The following is a 22,265-nucleotide window of genomic DNA, read 5'->3' as shown; positions in this document are numbered from 1 at the left end:
CCTTTATTTCAAAAATATTAAATACAGGTGTAGTAGGTTGAATAATAACTACTTAAAAATATCAGGCTCTAATCCCTGGAACTTTAAAGGTTACTGAAAAGGGTCTTTGCAGATTTAATTAAAATTAAGCATTCTGAGATGAGGCAATTACTTTGGATTCTCTGGGTGGGCCCTAAATGCTTTCACAGGTGTCCTTAGAGGGGCAAAGGACGATAACACAGAGGAGAAGGCACTGTGAAGCTGGCAAGAGAGTTGTACCTGTGGGCAGCAGAATGCTAACAGCCACCAGGAACTAGAAGATACAAGGAAGAGCTCCTTGCTTAGAGCCTCCAGAGGAAGTGCCACCCTGCCAACATCTTGATTTTGGTCTTCTCACCTGTTGTTTCAACCACCCCACTTTTGGTAATGTGTTAACAGCAGCCCTAGGAAACTTATTTAATACATGCTACTGTTTTTGTCTGACCTTGAGGACCCAGAACCTGCGATTAAAGGATATAGTGGTCCATAAGTACACCACGGGAACTGTGAGCCCTGTCTCACTACCTTCAAGAAGAATTTGTTAAACCAAGGTAAGAGAGGCCCAGAGGCCTCCGCTCCAGCAGCCTGGTCAGCCTATTGTTTTTCCAAGTGTTCACAGAAGGGACATTCCTATCATCCTTGCCACACTTGATATTTTTCATTTTTCTCATTTCAGGCATTCTGGTGAGTATGTACTGGTATCTTTATGTGGTTTTAATTTTAATTTCTATAATTACTAATAATGCTAAGCATCTTTTCAAATGCTTACTGGCCATTTGGATACTGTCTTTTATGAAGTGTCTTTTTAGGTCTTTTGTTTTTTATTTGTCGCTAGAGTATTAAAATACAGTTGTTTTATAATGACTTGTATATAACAACCTTGCTCAATTCATTTATTAATCCCAACAGGTTTTAGAATCTTCTGAATTCTCCATATTCTCCTGGAAATTTTCTCCAGGCAGTGAGCTGGGGCCATGGTGTAGGGCTCACCCTTTTGTTTCTTACGCTCTCAAGGATTATTATCTTTCAGTGCCTGGTGTCCAGGGTATTAAGTGGCATTGTTTTATACGTTTTGTCTAGTTTTTTAGTTGTTTCAGGCAGGAGGGTAAAATGGTAGCTTCTCCATCTTGACCAGAAGCAGAAATCCACATATAAAATTTTAATACAACTCTCAGTAAATGAGAGCATACACCCACATTCTCCCTGCCCCACCCCCAAATCAGTAAGGATATAGAAGATTGGAACAACACAACTAACACACTTAATCTAATGAACCTGTATAAAACACTGAATTAACAACAACTGCAAGATACACATTACTTCTAGGTGATCATGGAGCATTTATCAAAGTTAACTATATATTGGGCCATAAAAAACTATTAACAAATTTCAAAGGGTTGGACTCATATAGAGAAGGCTGTCTGCAACAGAATTAAATGAGAAATTAGTAACAAAAATTACAAAATTTGGAAGTTAAAGAATATACCTCCCAGTAACCTGTTGGAAGGTAGAAATTATTTTGAACTGAATGAAAATAGGAATATCAAAACCTTTTGGATTTGATTAAAAGGAATTGTATAGCCTTAAGTGCATATATTAGAAAAATAGAAAGGCTAAAAATGAATTAGGTAAACATTCTTCTCAAGAAACCAGAATAATAGCAAATTAAATTCAAATAGATGGAAGAAAATAATAGCAGAAATATGTAACACGTAAAAAAAAAGGATTAGCAAAGCAGTATATATTCTTTTAAAAGACTAATGCTAAACTCTTGGTGAGGATGATCAAGGAAAAAGAAAAATGGCAAAACTAACCAATGTTAGAAACATAAAACAGTCATTATTATTATAGTCATTAAAGAGATAGACACTTTGAATAATTAAAATGTGGATGAAATAAACATAGAAAAACAAAACTTACCAAAACTGAAATAAGAAGGAAAATTTAGTTGTTTTATAACTGTTAAAGAAGTTGAGTCTGTCATTTAAAAACCTTTCCATAAAGAAAACTTGTCCTGGATGGCCTTATCTGTGTTATACCAAAATTTTATAGAAGTAATAACACTAATACTATATAACAAAATCTCAGCAGTAGTAGGGATTTGTTAAATAAGATCCTCATAAGAAAACACTAAAAATAAAGGAAATGATTGGTATATTCAACTGTCTTAAAATTAAAAACATGTTCATCCAAAAAATACAGTTTAAAAGAACAAAAGGCTATAGAGTTGTAAAATATATTGTAATTTATATACCCTTCAAAGCACAGGTATCCAGAATATACAAAGTACTTCTTTCCATCAAAAGAAAAAGAGCACCCAGGGCTTCCCTGGTGGCGCAGTGGTTAAGAATCCGCCTGCCAATGCAGGGGACACGGGTTCAAGACCCGGTCTGGGGAGATCCCACATGCCGAGGAGCAACTAAGCCCGTGCGCCACAACTACTGAACCTGCGCACTAGAGCCCGCAAACCACAACTACTGAGTCCACGTGCTACAACTAATGAAGCCCGCGTGCCTAGAGCCCATGCTCTGCAACAAGAGAAGCCACTGCAGTGAGAAGCCTGTTCATTGCCACGAAGCATAGCCCCCCACTCGCTGCAACTAGAGAAAGCCCGTGTGCAGCAACAAAGACCCATCCGCCCAAAAATAAATAAATTTAAAAAAAAAAAAGGAAAAAGAGCACCCAATAGAAAAATGGGTAAAAGAATTAAAGAAGAGAGGGCTCTCCAGGCGAAAGCACTGTAGGCGCCATTATTCTCTGTTTCTCTGCTGCACCAACCTCAACGTCTTGCCTACTTCCCGGTTATTTGCGGCCTATAGGCTACTGCAGCACTAGGGTGTCAGTTGGTCCCGTCCAGAACACTTCAATTCTGCCCTGCAAGGATATATTTAATAACTGATTGGTGTGTCCCTTTAATACAAGAAAATGGAAACTGAACAGCCAGAGGAAACCTTTCCCAACACCGAAACCAATGGCGAATTTGGTAAACGCCCCGCTGAAGATATGGAAGAGGAACAAGCTTTTAAAAGATCTAGAAACACTGATGAGATGGTTGAATTACGCATTCTGCTTCAGAGCAAGAATGCTGGGGCAGTGATTGGAAAAGGAGGCAAGAATATTAAGGCTCTCCGTACAGATTACAATGCCAGTGTTTCAGTCCCAGACAGCAGTGGCCCCGAGCGCATATTGAGTATCAGTGCTGATATTGAAACAATTGGAGAAATTCTGAAGAAAATCATCCCTACCTTGGAAGAGGGCCTGCAGTTGCCATCACCCACTGCAACCAGCCAGCTCCCGCTCGAATCTGATGCTGTGGAATGCTTAAATTACCAACACTATAAAGGAAGCGACTTTGACTGCGAGTTGAGACTGTTGATTCATCAGAGTCTGGCAGGAGGAATTATTGGGGTCAAAGGTGCTAAAATCAAAGAACTTCGAGAGAACACTCAGACAACAATCAAGCTTTTCCAGGAATGTTGTCCTCAATCCACTGACAGAGTCGTTCTTATTGGAGGAAAACCTGATAGGGTTGTAGAGTGCATAAAGATCATCCTTGATCTTATATCAGAGTCTCCCATTAAAGGACGTGCTCAGCCTTATGATCCCAATTTTTACAATGAAACCTATGATTATGGTGGTTTTACAATGATGTTTGATGACCGCCGTGGACGTCCTGTGGGATTTCCCATGCGGGGAAGAGGTGGTTTTGACAGAATGCCTCCTGGTCGGGGTGGGCGTCCTATGCCTCCATCCAGAAGAGATTATGATGATATGAGCCCTCGTCGAGGACCTCTTCCACCTCCTCCTGGACGAGGTGGCCGGGGTGGTAGCAGAGCTCGGAATCTTCCTCTTCCTCCACCACCACCACCTAGAGGGGGAGATCTAATGGCCTATGACAGAAGAGGAAGACCTGGAGACCGTTATGATGGCATGGTTGGTTTCAGTGCTGATGAAACCTGGGACTCTGCAATAGATACATGGAGCCCATCAGAGTGGCAGATGGCTTATGAACCACAGGGTGGCTCTGGATATGATTATTCCTATGCAGGGGGTCGTGGCTCATATGGTGATCTTGGTGGACCTATTATTACTACACAAGTAACTATTCCCAAAGATCTGGCTGGATCTATTATTGGCAAAGGTGGTCAGCGGATTAAACAAATCCGTCATGAGTCAGGAGCATCGATAAAAATTGATGAGCCTTTAGAAGGGTCCAAAGACCGGATCATTACCATTACAGGAACACAGGACCAGACACAGAATGCACAGTACTTGCTGCAGAACAGTGTGAAGCAGTATGCAGATGTTGAAGGATTCTAATGCAAGATATTTTTTCTTTTTTATAGTGTGAAGCAGTATTCTGGAAAGTTTTTCTAAGACTAGTGAAGAACTGAAGGAGTCCTGCATCTTTTTTTTTTTTTATCTGCTTCTGTTTAAAAAGCCAACATTCCTCTGCTTCATAGGTGTTCTGCATTTGAGGTGTAGTGAAATCTTTGCTGTTCACCAGATGTAATGTTTTAGTTCCTTACAAACGGGTGGGGGTGGGGGAGGGTGTGCAAAAACTAACATTGAAATTTTGAAACAGCAGCAGAGTGAGTGAATTTTAATTTTTGTTCATTGTTGGTGGTTTAAAAAAAAACCCCCCATGTAATTATTGTGAACACTTTACTTTGTGATCACTAACATTTGGGGGGGTGGGACAGGGAGGAAAAGTAACAATAGTCCATATGTCCCTGGCATCTATTCAGAGCAGTGTGCAGAATGTAATGCTCTTTTGTAAGAAACGTTTTATGATTTTTAAAATAAATTTAGTGAACCTAAAAAAAAAAAAAAGAATTAAAGAAGCACTTCATAAAAGGGGAAACTGTCCAATAAACATGAAATGTGCCTAATCTCATTATTAAAAACCTCTACGTAAGTTTAGATTTGATGATGAGGGATGTGTTAGCTGTGCTACCTTCTATTTGGAGTGTGGTGGCAGATGGTCAAGGGTCAAAAGCTATCTTTTGGAAGAAGCAAGAACAGGGCTAAATTTGGAGGAAGCTGTCGTTTAAAAATGCACTGGAGGGCCTCCCTGGTGGCGCAGTGGTTGAGAGTCCGCCTGCCGATGCAGGGGATACGGGTTCGTGCCCCGGTCTGGGAGGATCCCATATGCCGCGGAGCGGCTGGGCCCGTGAGCCATGGCCGCTGGGCCTGCGCATCCGGAGCCTGTGCTCCGCAACGGGAGAGGCCACAACAGTGAGAGGCCCACATACCGCAAAAAAAAAGAAAAAAAAAAAAAAAAAAAGCACTGGAACTGCCAGATGGTGCCACGCTACAGTGTGACCCTTCCTGGGATCTTTGTCTTTTTTTTTTTAATCTTTTTTGGAGTATAATTGCTTCACAATACTGTGTTAGTTTCTGTTGCACAACAAAGGGAATCAGCCATATGCATACACATGTCTTCATATGCCCTCCCTCTTGAGCCTCCCTCCCATCCTCCCTATCCCACCCTTGTAGGTCATCACAAAGCACCGAGCCTATCTCCCTGTTCTATGCTGCTGCTACCCACCAGCCAACTATTTTACATTCTTTAGTGTATGTATGTCAATGCTTCTCTCACTTTGCCCCAGCTTCCCCCTCCCACCCCACGTCCTCAAGTCCATTCTCTATGTCTGCCTCTTTATTCTTGCCCTGCACCTAGGTTCATCAGTACCATTTTTTTTTAAGATTCCATATATATTCATTAGCATACAGATATGTTTTTGTCTTTCTGACTTCACTCTACGACAGACTGTAGGTCCATCCACCTCAACACAATAACTCAATTTCGTTTCTTTTTATGGCTGAGTAATATTTCATTGTATCTGTGTGCTACATCTTCTTTATCCATTCATCTGTCGATGGACATTTTGGTTGGTTCTGTGTCCTGGCTATTGTAAATAGTACTGCGGTGAACATTATGATGGTACATGTCTCTTTTTGAACTATGGTTTTCTCAGGGTATATGCCCAGTAGTGGGATTGCTGGGTCATATGGTAGTTCTATTTTTAGTTTTTTTTAAGGAACCTCCATACTGTTCTCCATAGTGGCTGTATCAATTTACATTCCCACCAACAGTGCAAGAGGGTTCCCTTTTCTCCACACCCTCTCCAGCATTTATTGTTTGTAGAGTTTTTTGATGATAGCCATTCTGACTGGTGTGAGGTGATACCTCACTCTAGTTTTGATTTGCATTTCTCTAATGATTAGTGATGTTGAGCATCTTCGTGTGTTTGTTGGCAATCTGTATATCTTTTTTGGAGACATGTCTATTTAGGGCTTCTGCCCATTTTTGGATTGGGTTGTTTGTTTTTTTGATATTGAGCTGCATGAGCTGTTTGTATATTTTGGAGATTAATCCTTTGTCAGTTGCTTTGTTTGCAGATATTTTCTCCCATTCTGAGAGTTGTGTTTTCGTCTTGTTTATGGTCTCCTTTGCTGTGCAATTAGGTCCCATTTGTTTATTTTGGTTTCTATTTCTGTTACTCTAGGAGGTGGGTCAAAAAAGATCTTGCTGTGGTTTATGTCAAAGAGTGTTTTTCCAGTGTTTTCCTCTAAAAGTTTTTTAGTGTCTGGTCTTACATTTAAGTCTTTTATCCATTTGGAGTTTATTTTTGTGTATGGTGTTCGGTAGTGTTTTAATTTCATTCTTTTACATGTAGCTGTCCAGTTTTCCCAGCACCACTTACTGAAGAGGCTGTCTTTTCTCCATTGTATGTTCTTGCCTCCTTTGTCATAAATTAGGTGCCCATATATTTATGGGTTTATCTCTGGGCATTCTATCCTGTACCATTGCTCTATATTTCTGTTTTTGTGCCAGTACCATACTGTCTTGATTACTGTAGCTTTGTGGTACAGTTCGAAGTTGGGGAGCCTGATTCCTCCACCTCTGTTTTTCTTTCTCAAGGTTGCTTTGGCTATTCTGGGTCTTTTGTGTTTCCATACGAATTGTAAGATTTTTTTTTTTTTTTTTACTAATTCTGTGAAGAATGCCATGGGTAGTTTGATAGGGATTGCATGGAATCTGTAGATTGCTTTGGGTAGTGTAGTCATTTTCACAATATTGATTCTTCCAATCTAAGAACATGGTATATTTCGAGTACAAGTCTTTTGCCTTCTTAGGCAGGTTTTTTCCTAGGTATTTTATTCTTTTTGTTACAGTGGTAAATGGGAGTGTTTCCTTAATTTCTCTTTCTGATTTTTCGTTGTTGGTGTATAGGAATGGCAGAGATTTCAGTGTATTAATTTTGTATCCTGCAACCTTACCAAATTCATTGGTTGGTTCTAGTGGTTTTCTGGTAGCATCTTTAGGATTTTCTATGTATAGTGTCCTGTCATCGGCAAACAGTGACAGTTTTACTTCTTCTTTCCAATTTGTATTCCTTTTATTTCTTTTTCTTCTGATTGCCGTGGCTAGGACTTCCAAAACTATGTTGAATAAGAGTGGTGAGAGTGGACATCCTTGTCTTGTTCCTGATCTTAGTGGAAATGCTTTCAGTTTTTCACCATTGAGTATGATGCTTGCTGTGGGTTTGTCATATATGGCCTTTATTATGTTGAGGTAGGTTCCCTCTATGCCCATTTTCTGGAGACTTTTTATCATAAATGGGTGTTGAATTTTGTCAAAAGCTTTTTCTGCATCTATTGAGATGATCATATGGATTTTATTCCTTAATTTGTTAATGTGGTGTATCATATTGATTGATTTGCATATATTAAAGAATCCTTGCATCCCTAGGGTAAATCCCACTTGATCATGGTGTATGATCCTTTTAATGTGCTGTTGGATTCTGTTTGCTAGTATTTTGTTCAGGATTTTTGCATCTATGTTCATCAGTGATACTGGTTTATAATTTTCTTTTTTGGTATCTTTTTCTGGTTTTGGTGTCAGGGTGACGGTGGCTTCGTAGAATGAATCTGGGAGTGTTTCTCCCTCTGAAATTTTTTGGAGGAGTTTGAGAAGGATCAGTGTTAGCTCTTCTCTAAATGTTTGATGGAATTCGCCTGTGAACTCATCTGGTCCTGGACTTTTGTTTGTTGGAAGATTTTTAATTACGGTTTCAATTTCATTACTTGTGATAGGTCTGTTTATATTTTCTAATTCTTCCTGGTTCAGTCTTAGAAAACTGTACCTTTCCAAGAATTTGTCCATTTGTTCATGGCTGTCCATTTTATTGGAATACAGTGTTTGTAGTAGGCTCTTATAATCCTTTGTATTTCTGCAGTGTCAGTTGTGATTTCTCCTTTATCATTTCTAATTTTATTGATTAGCGTCCTCTCCCTTTCTTTCTTGGTGAGTCTGGGTAAGGGTTTATCAATTTTGTTTATCTTCTCAAAGAAACAGCTTTTAATTTTATTGATCTTTGCTATTGTTTTCTTCATTCCTATTTCATTTATTTCTGCTCTGATCTTTATGGTTTCTTTCCTTCTACTGACTTTGGGTTTTCTTTGCTCTTCTTACTCTAGTTGTTTTAAGTGTAAGGTTACATTGTTTATTTGAGATTTTTCTTGTTTCTTGAGGTGACATTGAATTGCTATGAACTTCATTCTTAGAACTGCTTTTGCTGCATCCCATAGGTTTTGGGTCGTCATGTTTTCATTGTCATTTGTTTCTATGTATTTTTTTTATTTCTTTGATTTCTTCAGTGATCTCTTGCTTATTTAGTAGCGCACTGTTTAGCCTCCATGTATTTGTGTTTTTTACAGTTTTTTTTCCTGCAATTGATTTCCAATCTCATAGCATTGTGCACAGTAAAGTTGCTTGATACGATTTAAATTTTCTGAGGCTTGATTTGTAATCATTCGAGGCTTGATTTGTACATCTTGATTTGACCCAAGATGTAATCTATCCTGGAAAATGTTCCGTGTGCACTTGAGAAGAAAGTGTATTCTGCCATTTTTGGATGGAATGTTCTATACATATCAATTAAATATCTGATCTATTGTGTCATTTAAAGCTTGTGTTTCCTTATTTATTTTCTGTTTGGATGATCTGTCTGTTGGTGTAAGTGGGGTGTTCAAATCCCCTATATAATTGTGTTACTGTCTGTTTCTCCTTTCATGGTTGTTAGCATTTGCCTTATGTTATTGAGGTGCTCCTGTGTTGGGTGCATAAACATTTATAATTGTTATATCTTTTTCTTGGATTGATCCTTTGATCATTATGTAGTATCCCTCCTTATCTCTTATAACAATCTTTATTTTAAAGTCTATTTTATCTGATATAAGTATTGCTACTCCAGCTTTCTTTTGATTTCCATTTGCATAGAATATCTTTTTCCATCCTTTCACTTTCAGTCTGTATGTGTCCCTAGGTCTGAAGTGGGTCTCCTGTAGATAGCATATACATGGGTCTTGTTTTTGTATCCATTCAGCCAGTCTGTGTCTTTTGGTTGGGACATTTAATCCATTTACATTCAAGGTTATTATTGATACGTATGTTCGTATTACCATTTTCTTAATTGTTTTGGGTTTGTTTTTGTGTGTCTTTTTCTTCTCTTGTGTTTCCCTCCTAGAGAAGTTTCTTTAGCATTTGTTGTAAAGCTGGTTTGGTGGTGCTGAATTCTCTTAGCTTTTGCTTGTTTGAAAAGCTTTTGATTTCTCCATTGAATCTGAATGAGATCCTTGCTGGGTAACCTTGGTTGTAGGTTTTTGTCTTTCATCACATTAAGTATATCCTGACACTGCCTTCTGTCCTGAAGAGTTTCCACTGAAAAATCAGCTGATAACTTTATGGGGATTACTTTGTATGTTATCTTTTGTTTTTCCCTTGCTGCTTTAAATATTTTTTCTTTGACTTTAATTTTTGTGTGTTTGATTAATATGTGTCTTGGTTTGTTTTTCCTAGGGTTTATCCTATATGGGACTCTCTGTACTTCCTGGACTCAGGGGACTATTTCCTTTCCCATGTTAGGGAATTTTCGACTATAATCTCTTCAGATATTTTCTCAGACCCTTTCTTTTTTTCTTCTTCTTCTGAGACCCCTATAATTAGAATGTTGGTGCGTTTAGTGTTGTCCGAGAGGTCTCTGAGATTGTCTTTAGTTCTTTTCATTCTTTTTTCTTTATTCTGCTCCTCAACAATTATTTCCACCATTTTGTCTTCCAGCTCACTTTTTCATTCTTCTGCCACAGTTTTTCTGTTATTGATTCCTTCTAGTATATTTTTCATTTCAGTTATTGTGTTGTTCATCTCTGTTTGTTTGTACTTTAGTTCTTCTAGATCTTTATTAAACATTTCTCGTATTTTTTCATTCCGTGCCTCCATTCTATTTCCAAGATTCTGGATCATCTTTACTATCATTACTCTGAATTCTTTTTCAGGTAGATTGCCCATTTCCTCTTCATGTATTTGGTCTTGTAGGTTTTTACCTTGCTCCTTCAGCTGTGACATATTTTTTTGCTGTCTCATTTTTTTTTTCTTTATGAGTGGGATTGTGTTCCTGTCTTACTGATGGTGTGGCCTGAGGCTTCCAACACTGGAGTTTGTAGGTTATTCAGTAGAGCTGGGTCTTGGTGCTGAGATGAGGAACTCCATGAGTCTTCACTCTGATGAATATTTCCTGGGGTCTGAGGTTCTCTGTTAGTCCAGTGGTTCTGACTCAGAACTCCTACTGCAGCAGCTTCAGCCCAATCCCAGCTCGTGACCCAAGATCCTGCAAGCCGCGTGGGGCAGCCAAAAAAAAAAAAAAAAAAGCAAAAAATCAAACTAGACTAGGAAACTAACAGATATGTTAGAAAGAGTATAAAGATAAAAATATAGATGAATCAACAACCGGAAGGTACATCAGTACCACAATAGTAAAAAAAAAAAAAAAAAAAAAGAGGAGGGTGAAGAGAAAAAAAGCAGGGAGGAAAGACCTTGGCTGTGGAGGGCGGGGCCTAAGTAAGGGCGAGGTTTGGGCAGTGGGTGGGGCAAATGCTCACACCCCACAGGACTAGAAAAGGCCTTGGGGGCTCTGGAGGGTGCGGCTTCGGGTCAAGGAACAGAAGGGGCCCAGGCGTGCCCCCCACCCCTGGTCTCAGAGGGCAGGGGACTTTACTTGGGAGCCCAGCAGGCTTCCTGGGCTCTAGTGGGTGGGGCAAACGCCTTCCTCTCCTCTCCTGCTCCTTAGGTCTGGGAGGCCTCCTCCTGCCTGCTTCTCCTGATGTCCCGGCCTCCCTCCTATGCCCCTAGGACCAATGCAGCCAGGGGGGGAAAGGGGAGTCTTGGAGGGCAGGGGACCAGCCTGGGAGCTCAGCAGGCTCCCAGGGTCCAAGTGGTCAGGGCAATTGCCCTCTGCTCCTCTCCTGCTCCTCCGGATGGCTCCTCCCACCTGCCTCACCTGATCTCCCCGGCCTCCATCTTATGACCCCAGGACCCACGCATCCTGGAGGGGGATTTGGAGTGGGGTACCAGCCTGGGAGCTCATCAGGCTCCCTGGTCCAAGTGGGCCGGGCGACTGCCCTCCACTCCTTTCCCACTCTTCCTGGAAATTCCCTCCCACCTGCCTCTCCTGATCTCCCCGGCCTCAGGAGCACTGATCCTGTCTGGCCTCTGCTTCTCCTCCCCTCTCAGTCTCCCCACGTCCTACCAGTTCACTTTGGGGTTCCTCCCATCTCCTTGGGCATCAGAGTCCCCCACCAGTGGCCAGCAGGTGCCCTAGTTGTGAGGAGACGCTAACTACGCATCTTCCCACACTGCCATCTTGCCTCTGCCTCAGGATCTTTGTCTTCAAAAAAGGTGAGAGCAAGACCTACTGTCATATATATATATATATAAAAAGTTACTTTTGGTCACGTTGGGTCTTCATTGCTGTATGCGGACTTTCTCTAGTTGCGGCAAGCATGGGCTACTCTTCGTTGCGGTGTGCGGGCATCTCGTTGCAGTGGCTTGTTGCGGAGCGCAGGCTCTAGGCATGCGGGCTCAGTAGTTGTGGCATGCAGGCTCAGTAGTGGATCATGGATTCTAGAGCACAGGCTCAGTGGTTGTGGCTCATGGGCTTAGTTGCTCCATGACGTGGGATCTTCCTGGACCAGGGATCAAACCCGTGTCTCCTGCATTGGCAGGCAGATTCTTAGCCACTCAGCCACCAGGGAAGTCCCTATATATTTTTTTTATTTATTTTAGGTTGTGCAATGTGAGTTGTTAAAGTTTATACTGTGGTAATTTTATATACATACACATTGTGAAATGATAATCACAGTTAATGCACTCATCATCTCACGTAGTTACCTTTTTTTGTAGTGAGAACACTTAAGATCTACTCTCAACACATTTCAAGTTTACAATTATGGAAAACAGTATGGAAGTTCCTCAAAAAATTAAAAATAGAACTGCCATATGATCCAGCAACCCCATCTCTGGGTATATATCCAACGGAAAAGAAATCTTTTTCAAAGAGATACCTGCTCTCTCGTGTTCATTGCAGCATTATTCACAGTAGCAAGATCTGCAAACAAGCTAAGTGTCCATTGATGGGTGACTGGATAAAGAAAATGTATGTGTGTGTACATATACATATATTTTTTTAGTTTCTTTTGCAAGCTCACCTTCCTCAAATTTCTTGCTAAATGATGTAATTCCTCAAAAAAAAAAAACAAAAGTAGAACAAGGTAATTTCTTAACAATGTTTCCAGATATGTCTGCAGCACAGTGAAATATTTCAGAAGACTCCTCCTTCACAGAGGTAATGAAATGGAATTATTTCCAAACAGAAAATATGGAATTTTAGGCAAATTCTATTTGGATAATCTTCAGATGATAATGGTCAGTATGGATACAGCTATTTCCTAATACAGTGTTTGTACATCTGGACATAGGATGTGGAATACTTGATGAGTGGTGTTTTTTTCCAGGGCTCCCAAAGGAAATCTTCGAGAAAATACAAATGGCCCAACTATGAACAGGAATGGAAAGCAGGTAATATATATAAAAGCCAATTAAAGACAATTAAACTTCTATAGTCTACACTGAACAACATACTCCAAAGACTCCTGGCAGCTGCTCATCCTTTCTGACTACTTTTTGATCTTCCTAACTTTGACCATTTTGGTGGGTATGTAATGGTGTTTTTCTGTGGTTTTGGTTTTCATTTCCCTTATTGTTAACGGGGTTGAGCTTTTCAGATTTGTATGAGCAATTGAATTTGTACTGTTATGAAATGTTTTTGAGTTTATTTTTTCTTATCAATTTGTAAATATTCTTTATATATTCTAGATATGACTCCTTCATCTGTTATATCTATGGCAGATATTCTCTCTCCCTCTGTGGCTTGCTTTTTCATAGCCTTAGTAGTGTCTATTGATGAAGGGAAGTTCTTAATTTTGAACTAGAGAAATTCTTTTCCTTTATGGTTAGTGCTTTGTTTGTGATCTATTTAAGAAGTCTTTCTGTACAACAACATATTTGTGTTATTTTTTAGATACTTGGATGTTTTGCCTTTTAAATTTAGCTCTGAAGTATATCTGGAATAGGTTTTTGTGTATAGTGTGAGGTAGATGTCAGGTTTTATTCTCAGATCTACAGATTGTTCCTGCACCATTTATTGAAAAGATAAGTCCTTTTTCCACTGCACTTCAGCGATATCAACTGTCCATATGTATGTAAGTGTATCTGGGGTCTGTGTTCTCTTTAATCAGCCTATTTGTTCTTCCATTCCCCAATACCACATTGTCTTAATTACTCTTATTATAATACATACTAATATCTGGTAGAGAAAGTTTTTTGACACTGTTCTTTTTCAAAAACATGTTAACTATTCTTGTATCATTGCATTTCCAAATGAGTTTTACAACCAGCTTATCAATTTATATGCACACATACAAACACACAGGCACACACAAACAATTGTGGTTTTGAATGGGATTTTCTTACCAACTTGAAGAAAATTAATACCTTCATAAAATTTAGTCTCCCTATCTGTGAACCCAGTATATGCCTCCATTTATTTCGATTTTCTGTTGCTCTGTTTTATTGTTGTGTGTTTAAGGGCTTTCATATTTCTCATATAAGGTTTATTTTTAAGTGTTTTAAGTATTTTTTATTTTTTCTCTTATTTTTTTTAATTAATTAGTTAATTAACTAATTAATTTGGCTGCATTGGGTCTTCATTGCTGCGCACGGGCTTTCTCTAGTTGCAGCAAGGAGGGGCTATTCTTGGTTGCGGTGCATGGGCTTCTCATTGTGGTGCCTTCTCTTGTTGCAGAGCATGGTCTCTAGGCGCGTGGGCCTCAGTAGTTGTGGCACATGGGCTCAATAGTTGTGGCTCACAGGCTCTAGAGCGCAGCCTCAGTAGTTGTGGCGCACAGGCTTAGTTGCTCCATGGCATGTGGGATCTTCCTGGACCGGGGCTTGAACCCGTGTCCCCTGCATTGGCAGGCAGATTCTTAACCTCTGTGCCACCAGGGAAGTCCCTCTCTTGCTTTACTGAGTTATATACTTGGCAAATAAAAATCGTGTATGTTTTATTTTTATTTATTTATTTAATCCCCTTTCTTTCTCAACCAGATGTGTACGGGGTTATGTCAAGCAGTGACTACATTTAAAATATATATTTGTTTATTAATTTGGCTGCATCAGGTCTTAGCTGTGGCATGCTGGCTCTTCATTGTGGTGCGCGGCTTCTCTCTAGTTGTGGTGTGTGTGCTCCAAAGCGTGCGGGCTCAGTAGTTGCTGCACGCAGGCTCCAGAACACGTGGACTCAATAGTTGCGGCACGCGGGCTTCTCTCTAGTTGTGGGGCTCTCTAGTTGTGGTGCATGGGCTCTCTAATTGTGGCACCTACGCTCCAGAGCATGCAGGCTCAGTAATTGCGGCACGCAGGCTCTCTAGTTTTGGTGCACAGGCTCTAGAGCGCACGGGCTTAGTTGCCCCGTGGCATGTGGGATCTTAGTTCCCCAACCAGGGATTGAACCTGTGTCCCCTGCATTGGAAGGCAGAGTCTTAACCACTGGACCACCAGGGAAGTCCCTGTGTATATTTTAGATGTATGTCTTAGTCCATTTGGGCTGGTGTAACAAAATGCCATAGACTGGGTGGCTTATAAACAACAGAAATTTCTTTGTCACAGTTCTGAAGGCTGAGATGTCCAAGATCAAGATGTTGGCAGGCTTAGTGTCTGGTGAGAACTTTTTTCCTGGTTCATAAATGGTGTGTCCTCACAGAACAGAAGGGGCGAGGAATCTCTCTGGGGCCTCTTTTATAAGGGGACTAATCCCATTCATGAGGGCTTTACCCTCATGACCTAACACCTCCAAAGGCCCTACCTTTTAATATCACCTCCAGAGATTAGGATTGCAACATACAGAATTGGGGGCGGGGGTCATAAACATTTAGTGTATAGTGTATACTATACAATGTGATGATTGTATACATGTATACATTGTGAAATGATGACCACAATTAAGCTAATTAACATATCCATCACCTCACATAGTTACAATTTATGTGTGCAGTGAGAACACTTAAGATCAACTCTTTTAGCAAATTTCAAGTATACAATACAGTATTACTAACTATAGTCACCATGGTATACAATACCACTCCAGAACTTACTCATCCCACATAACTGAATCTTTGTACCCTTTGACCAACATCTCCTCTCTTCCCCCCGCCCCCTCAAACCCTGGCAACCACCAGATTCCACATAGAAGTGATACCATGCAATATTTTTCTATGCTTGGCTTATTTCACTCAGCATAAGGTTCATGTATGTTGTCACAAATAGCAGATTTTTTTCTTTTGTAAGGCTGAATAATATTACTCTGTGTGTGCGTGCAGGAAAAGTATGTGTATGTGCACATGCCCCATAGTTTTTATGCGTTCATCTGTCGACAGACACTTAGGTTGTTTTCAGATCTTGGCAGTTTTGTCAGTAATGCTGCAGTGAACATGGAGATGCAGATACCTCTTCAGCCAACAGTCCGCAAGAAGCTGGAGCCCTCAGTTCTACAAGTTAATGAATTCTGCCAACAACCTGAAGGAGCTTAAGTGGCTTTTTCCCTAGTTAAGCCTCCAGATTCAAGCACAGCCCAGTTGACACCTTGACTACCCAGCCAAGCTGACCCCCTGAATTTCGGACTCCTGATGCACTGAAACTATGCTAGTTTAAGCTGTTGAATTTGTGGTGATTTACTGTATAGCAAAAGATAACTACTATATCGTTGGTTAGCTGTATGACCTTGGGGAGGCTGTGTATACTCCCTGTGCCTTAGTTCTCTCATCCTCAAATCAGGTTAACAATAATAACCTATCCCATAGGCTATGAGGATGAAATGAGTTAATGCAAGCACAGTCCTCTGGCAATGCCCAGCCCCCTAGAAGTTTTCTCAGTAATTATGAGCTGTTTATCACTGCCTTTCTCTCCCTCCCTCCCTCTTTTCCCTCTTCATACCTCAGTAGATTTTTACCCTGATTCTGCATCTCATCTCCTTTTCTAGAATTTCATTTCTGTGCCTAATATAGTCTTGCTGGCCAACACCTCCTTTATCTAATTGTCATTTATCGGACAACCTCAACTATTCTAAATATAATCAAGATACTCCAAAACCAAAATGATTCCATGTAGAAAATACATTAAAGTTATATTCTTGACTTGTTAATGAGACTCAGACGTTTCTTGTTCCCTAAACTAAAGCACACTGGAAGTCAGAACTTAAAACTGTGAGTGGAAAACTTGAAGGAAGCATATTCATAGAGATAAGAATGTGATTAAGACAACCTGAGAGGGGAGGAACCTGAAAACTAAAAGGCAGAGAACTCAGAAAGCAGTTGGAGGCAGCAACAGGCTGCAGCTCAGGGATCACTGAGGGTTACCACTGAACAAATGCTGGACAGACACTCATTCTCTCTAAATTTTGATTTCCAAATTTGTTTATAATGACAATATTGTCATTAAGAGAGCCTCAAATTCCATTCTACAATAGTGAGAACAGAGTGTGTATTTTATATTTTCATACTTGAAATATGTATGATATAATATTAGAAATATGTAATACTTCAAAAAGATTTAAAGTTGTTAAATAAAAGATATCTTGGGGCTTCCCTGGTGGCGCAGTGCTTGAGAGTCCGCCTGCTGATGCAGGGGACACGGGTTCGTGCCCCGGTCCGGGAAGATCCCACAGGCCGCAGAGTGGCTGGGCCCGTGAGCCATGGCCGCTGAGCCTGTGCGTCTGGAGCCTGTGCTCCGCAACGGGAGAGGCCACAACAGTGAGAGGCCTGCGTACCGCCAAAAAAAAAAAAAAAAAGATATCTTGTTCAACAACAACAAAATGAAAACCCACAATTTAAAAATGCGCAAAGGACTTGAATAGAATTTTTTCAAAGAAGAGAGAAAAATGGCCAGTAAGCACATGAAAAGATGCTCAACATCACTACTCAAGAAGGAAATGCAAAAAACTACAATATACCTCACATCCATTAAGATGGCTATGCTCAAAAAAAAACCCCAAAAAACCGAAAACTAGAAAATTACAAGTGTTGAGAAGGATGTGGAGAAACTGGAACCCTGTGCACTCTTGGTGGGAATGTAAAATGGTTCCATCCCCGATGGAAAACAATATGGAGGTTCCTGAAAAAGCTGATAACGATACAACCGCTAAAAGAATTGAGAGCAGAATCTCAAAGAAAGATTTGTACACTCATGCATTATTCACAATAGCCAAGAAGTGAAAGCAACCCAAATGTTCATTGATGGATAAATACATAAATAAAATGTGGTATATATGTAAATGGAATATTATTCAACTTTAAAAAGGAAGGAAATTCTGATACATGCTACAACATAGATGAACCTTGAAAACATGTTAAGTGAAATAAGCCAGTAACAAAAAGGCAAATACTGCTATGATTCTGCTGTGTGAGGTGTCTAGAGTAGTCACATACATAGACACAGAAAATAGAACTGTTATTGCCAAAGGCTGGGGAGAGAAAAATGGGGAGTTGTTTGGTGTTTTGCAAGATGAAAATGTTCTGGAAGTTGGTTGCACAATAATGTAAATGTATGTAACACTAATGAAATGTGCACTCAAAAATGGTTACAATGGTAAATTTATGTTTGTGTATTTTACCACAGTTTTTTTTTTAATGCCCCGCAGAAATCTAACCCAAGAAAGATTAACAAATGAAATAGTTGTGGTGGCTGCAGCTAGACAGAGAGAGGGAAACTCATAGGCAGTAATAGAGGGTTTCAACTCCTTTGAGACCAGAAGTATGTTGAGGGCAGTTGCACATACCTAATAAACCCAAACTCCAAATGCTCTCTCCTCCTGTGTCTCATCCATAAAACCCCCTAGGGCACTAGAGATCAAGTTGCTAGTCAGCACTGAGATTTACACCAAGGGCAAAGACTCACAGGGAAACTTACCCTTAGGTTTTAACTCCAGCTTGTCAAGCACTCATTTCACTACAACCCTGGGGCTTCATCATGCTGAGGAGCTAACAAACTTGAAAGCAGTTATTTTTCTATCATCACTAACGTCAGATATTTAAATCCTATTTGAGCTCATGGCTTCCTTTGAGAGGCAGAGTAATCAACAAGATGGACCAAAGAACTCTTTCTGTTCCAGGGAGCGCATGCAGGGGACAGGTGCTGGGTTGTGGTCTGGAGATCTGCTGGGGACCCAGGTGCTCAGGCCGGCAGGAGGTTGGGAATCCTGTGTGGACTCACTGCTTGGAGCTGAACACTGAACCTCCTTTCTGGCTTCTGACCTCCCCAAAGCCCGCAAGCCCACTGCAGCCTGGACCTCAGGGTAGATTCTGCGGCTAGGCTGTTCCTGGCATTCTGAGTTACTGCTTATTTTCTTTTCAGTATTTTTAATTTTCCAATTTAAAAAATATTTTGTGGGGCTTCCCTGGTGGCACAGTGGTTGAGAGTCCGCCTGCCGATGCAGGAGACGCGGGTTCGTGCCCCGGTCCGGGGGGATCCCACATGCCGCGGAGCGGCTGGGCCCGTGAGCCATGGCCGCTGAGCCTGCGCGTCCGGAGCTTGTGCTCCACAGCGGGAGAGGCCACCACAGTGAGAGGCCCGCGTACCGCAAAAAAAAAAAAAAAATTTGTGTTGGGTCATCCTGAACCCTGTCCTGCCGACACCTTTTGATTTAAAGAGTATGGCGTCTTCCCAGGTCTCCAGGGTCTGGAATGCAGTGTTGGGTCAGGGCTTCTGAGGAGCAGGTTTGAGGCTTCAGAGCCAGGTATTCTCTCTCCATTCAGGTGACAGTGGAGGAGAACTGGAAGTCCAGCAGAGTGGCTTAGAATCCTCTCTTTTCTGCCCTTTGTCTGTCTTCTCATCTGTAAACCTCATCTCCTTTGAGATAGGCACTGGCAAGCAGCTGAAGGATGTGGACTTAACCCCTGTTCTTAACCCCACTCCTGCACTTTGCCCTACAAGCCTTCCTGACTTTCCTTGTCTTACAACAACTCCTCATTCCCTTTTTATTTTTTACTTATTTTTTAATTTTTAAAATTTATTTATTTTATATTTTAATTTTTTACTTATTAATTTTATATTTTATTTTTGGCTGCGTTTGGTCTTCGTTGCTGTGCGTGGGCTTTCTCTAGTTGCCGCCAGCAGGGGGCTACTCTTCGTCGCGGTGCGCGGGCTTCTCATTGTGGTGGATTCTCTTGTTGCGGAGCATGGGCTCTAGGCACATGGGCTCAGTAGTTGTGGCTTGCGGGCTCTAGAGCACAGGCAGAGTAGTTGTGGCACATGGGCTTAGTTGCTCCACGGCATATGGGATCTTCCCGGACCAGGGCTCGAATGCGTGTCCCCTGCATTGGCAGGTGGATTCTTAACCACTGCGCCACCAGGGAATTGCCCCATTCCCTTTTTAAAGGCAACTATTCCTTTCCCAATCCGTGGGGTTTGTGTAGGACTGCAACTCGCCTCATACACATGTGTGTACGTGTGTACGTGACTGCATGCGGGCCAGTGTGAGGCATTCCTTGGAATTCCTAGCGTGTAGGTCAAGGCCAGCTCCTGTATGACCCCAGGACATGCATCATAAACTGTAAGACTACTATGCCCAGTAATTGGCTATTTGACCTTGAGCAGGTTATTTACCCTCTTATCTGTCCCATCATCTGTGACATTGGGAGAGTAAAAGCTCTTATTAAATAGGATGGTTTTGAGAATGAGCCAAGCCCACGCCTAGCAGGTGACTGGTGTTTACTAAACGTCTCCTCACCTTCTCCCTCCGGTGTCCCATCTTCTCATGTAGCCCCACAGCCAGGCCCTCCTCCCTCCCATGAGGCAAGGCCTGCAGTGTTTTGGCAATCTGGAACCAGTCTAATGAATAAGCCAATAATTGAATCTGTACTGGAAGTTCCACCTTCTGTGTTTCTTAAAATTGGAAAGAAAATAGAGATCATACTTTTGTTAGTATTTTTACCACCTATTTCACCGGAAGCCTATGCTGCTGATTTTCTCTGTACAGTCCTTGTAAGTCCTTCATTTTTTGAACCACCAAGGGTGTCGTTGAGCTAGACTGACATACCTGCTGTTCTCTGGTTGTTCGTTGTACCGGAGAGCTGCAGAGACTGCGAGGCAGGAGAGAGCTCTCCACAGAGGTCCCCACTACTGAGCAGAGAAAGGAGGGTGCCAGAATCAGGGAAGAGAAAGCACAGCCTGCATTCTAAAATCCAAGTCAAGGGCTTCCCTGGTGGCGCAGTGGTTGAGAATCTGCCTGCCAATGCAGGGGGCACGGGTTCGAGCCCTGGTCTGGGAAGATCCCACATGCCACGGAGCAACTGGGCCCGTGAGCCACAACTACTGAGCCTGCGCGTCTGGAGCCTGTGCTCCGCAACAAGAGAGGCCACGACAGTGAGAGGCCCGCGCACCATGATGAAGAGTGGCCCCCACTTGCCACAACTAGAGAAAGTCCTTGCACAGAAACGAAGACCCAACACAGCAAAAATAAAAATAAATAAATTTAAAATCCAAGTCAAGAAGGTCTGTCTAATCCTAGAACACATCGTGTTTGCCACTCACTGATTTCTTCGAGTAACTGGCTGGGCTGCACTGGGGTCTCCCCTTCCTTAGTGCCAGCACGCTTGGAAAGGCCCACGTCCACGTCACAATTTTTTTGCACATGGTGTTTTTCACATGGGACACTAGGTCAACATCTATGTCCGATCCTGTGTGTGGTATGAGGCTTTAATGGAGAACATCAAATGGTTTTTCCATAGATATGCATGATGTGTTTATCCCTTAAGTCCCTGCTATGTGCCAGGCACAGTGAGGGTGCTCTGTATAAAGCATTAGGCATCACCTTATTAGTGGCATCTAGCAAACAAAGACCTCGTGTGTAATGGCTTTTACAGCCTGCGTGGAACTCCTGCTGCCTGCAGGAACAAATGCACCTTAGTCCTGAGGTATTGGGCAGTTGCTGACATGGCCTCTTTTGGGGTCTTTGGTTCTTGTGATGGTCATGTTCCCATGAACCTTTTTTTAGTAAGATGTCAATCCTGAAAGCATCATTTCTGGTGGCACAGCATGTTGGGCACAAGTGCTCTCAATTAGAGTTTATCCCAAGTTTGCACTTAGGAGGAATAGAGAAAAGGATGTCAGGTGGTTGATTTGCATTTCTCAGCTGTAGGTCCAAGTCTACTTGGAGGCAATTCTCAGTGGACACTTGATTAGAATGTAAATGTCATACTTTTCTTAATGTTTCCCTTCTCTTTATTTTCCCACTCTGCTGTTGCCTTTGATCAAGTTCACCTAATCTGTTCTTTGACTTTCTAAGAATTTGACTACCCGCTACACCTCGCAGAAGTGGAATTGTTACTGACCCAGGCCCTTGGACTCTTTAATCAATAGACATTCATAAGAGGCCAGAGAATTTCAGGCAAGGCGTTACTGGGGCTCACACTGCAGCACAAGGGAGTCAAAGCAAGAAACAGACATCCTTGCCCGCTCCCCAGGAGGAAATGCTTGGGTCCTTAAATGGGATAACAGGGGCAGGTCCATGGGTTGGGCAGGAGGCAGAGCTTAGGTGGTCTGTTCCCCTGGGTGGTGCTGTGTGCAGGGATCATGTGCAGTACCCTGCTTTTGCTCCCGGCACCCCCAAAATGGCGGACTTGCTCACTACTGCCTCCCCACAAATCTCGTATACTGGTCATGATGCCCCAACTGCTCCTGCATGCAGTTATTTTTAGTCACTTATAGTTTCTTTGTATCCTACTGCTCAAGGAGATGTTTGTCCAGGTGCAAGCACTCCAGTAGAGGATCCCAGGTCCCAACCTATCTCAGC

At 41.7% G+C, this 22,265-nt stretch overlaps 1 protein-coding gene across 1 annotated transcript; it reads left to right on the top strand.

Moving 5' to 3' along the window:
* Positions 1–2,730: 2,730 nt before the first annotated feature.
* LOC308615952 (heterogeneous nuclear ribonucleoprotein K-like) lies at positions 2,731–4,673 on the top strand. The gene has a single exon (XM_081231865.1). The coding sequence runs from the start codon at positions 2,944–2,946 to the stop codon at positions 4,336–4,338; it is 1,395 nt and encodes a 464-aa protein (XP_081087991.1). The 5' UTR covers positions 2,731–2,943; the 3' UTR covers positions 4,339–4,673.
* The last annotated feature ends 17,592 nt before the right edge of the window (positions 4,674–22,265 follow it).

Source organism: Mesoplodon bidens (genome assembly GCF_964165515.1).
Source record: "Mesoplodon bidens genome assembly, chromosome: 4".
NCBI lineage: Eukaryota > Metazoa > Chordata > Mammalia > Artiodactyla > Ziphiidae > Mesoplodon > Mesoplodon bidens.
Note: the sequence above shows the minus strand (reverse complement) of the source record. Positions and strands in the feature narration are given on the sequence as shown.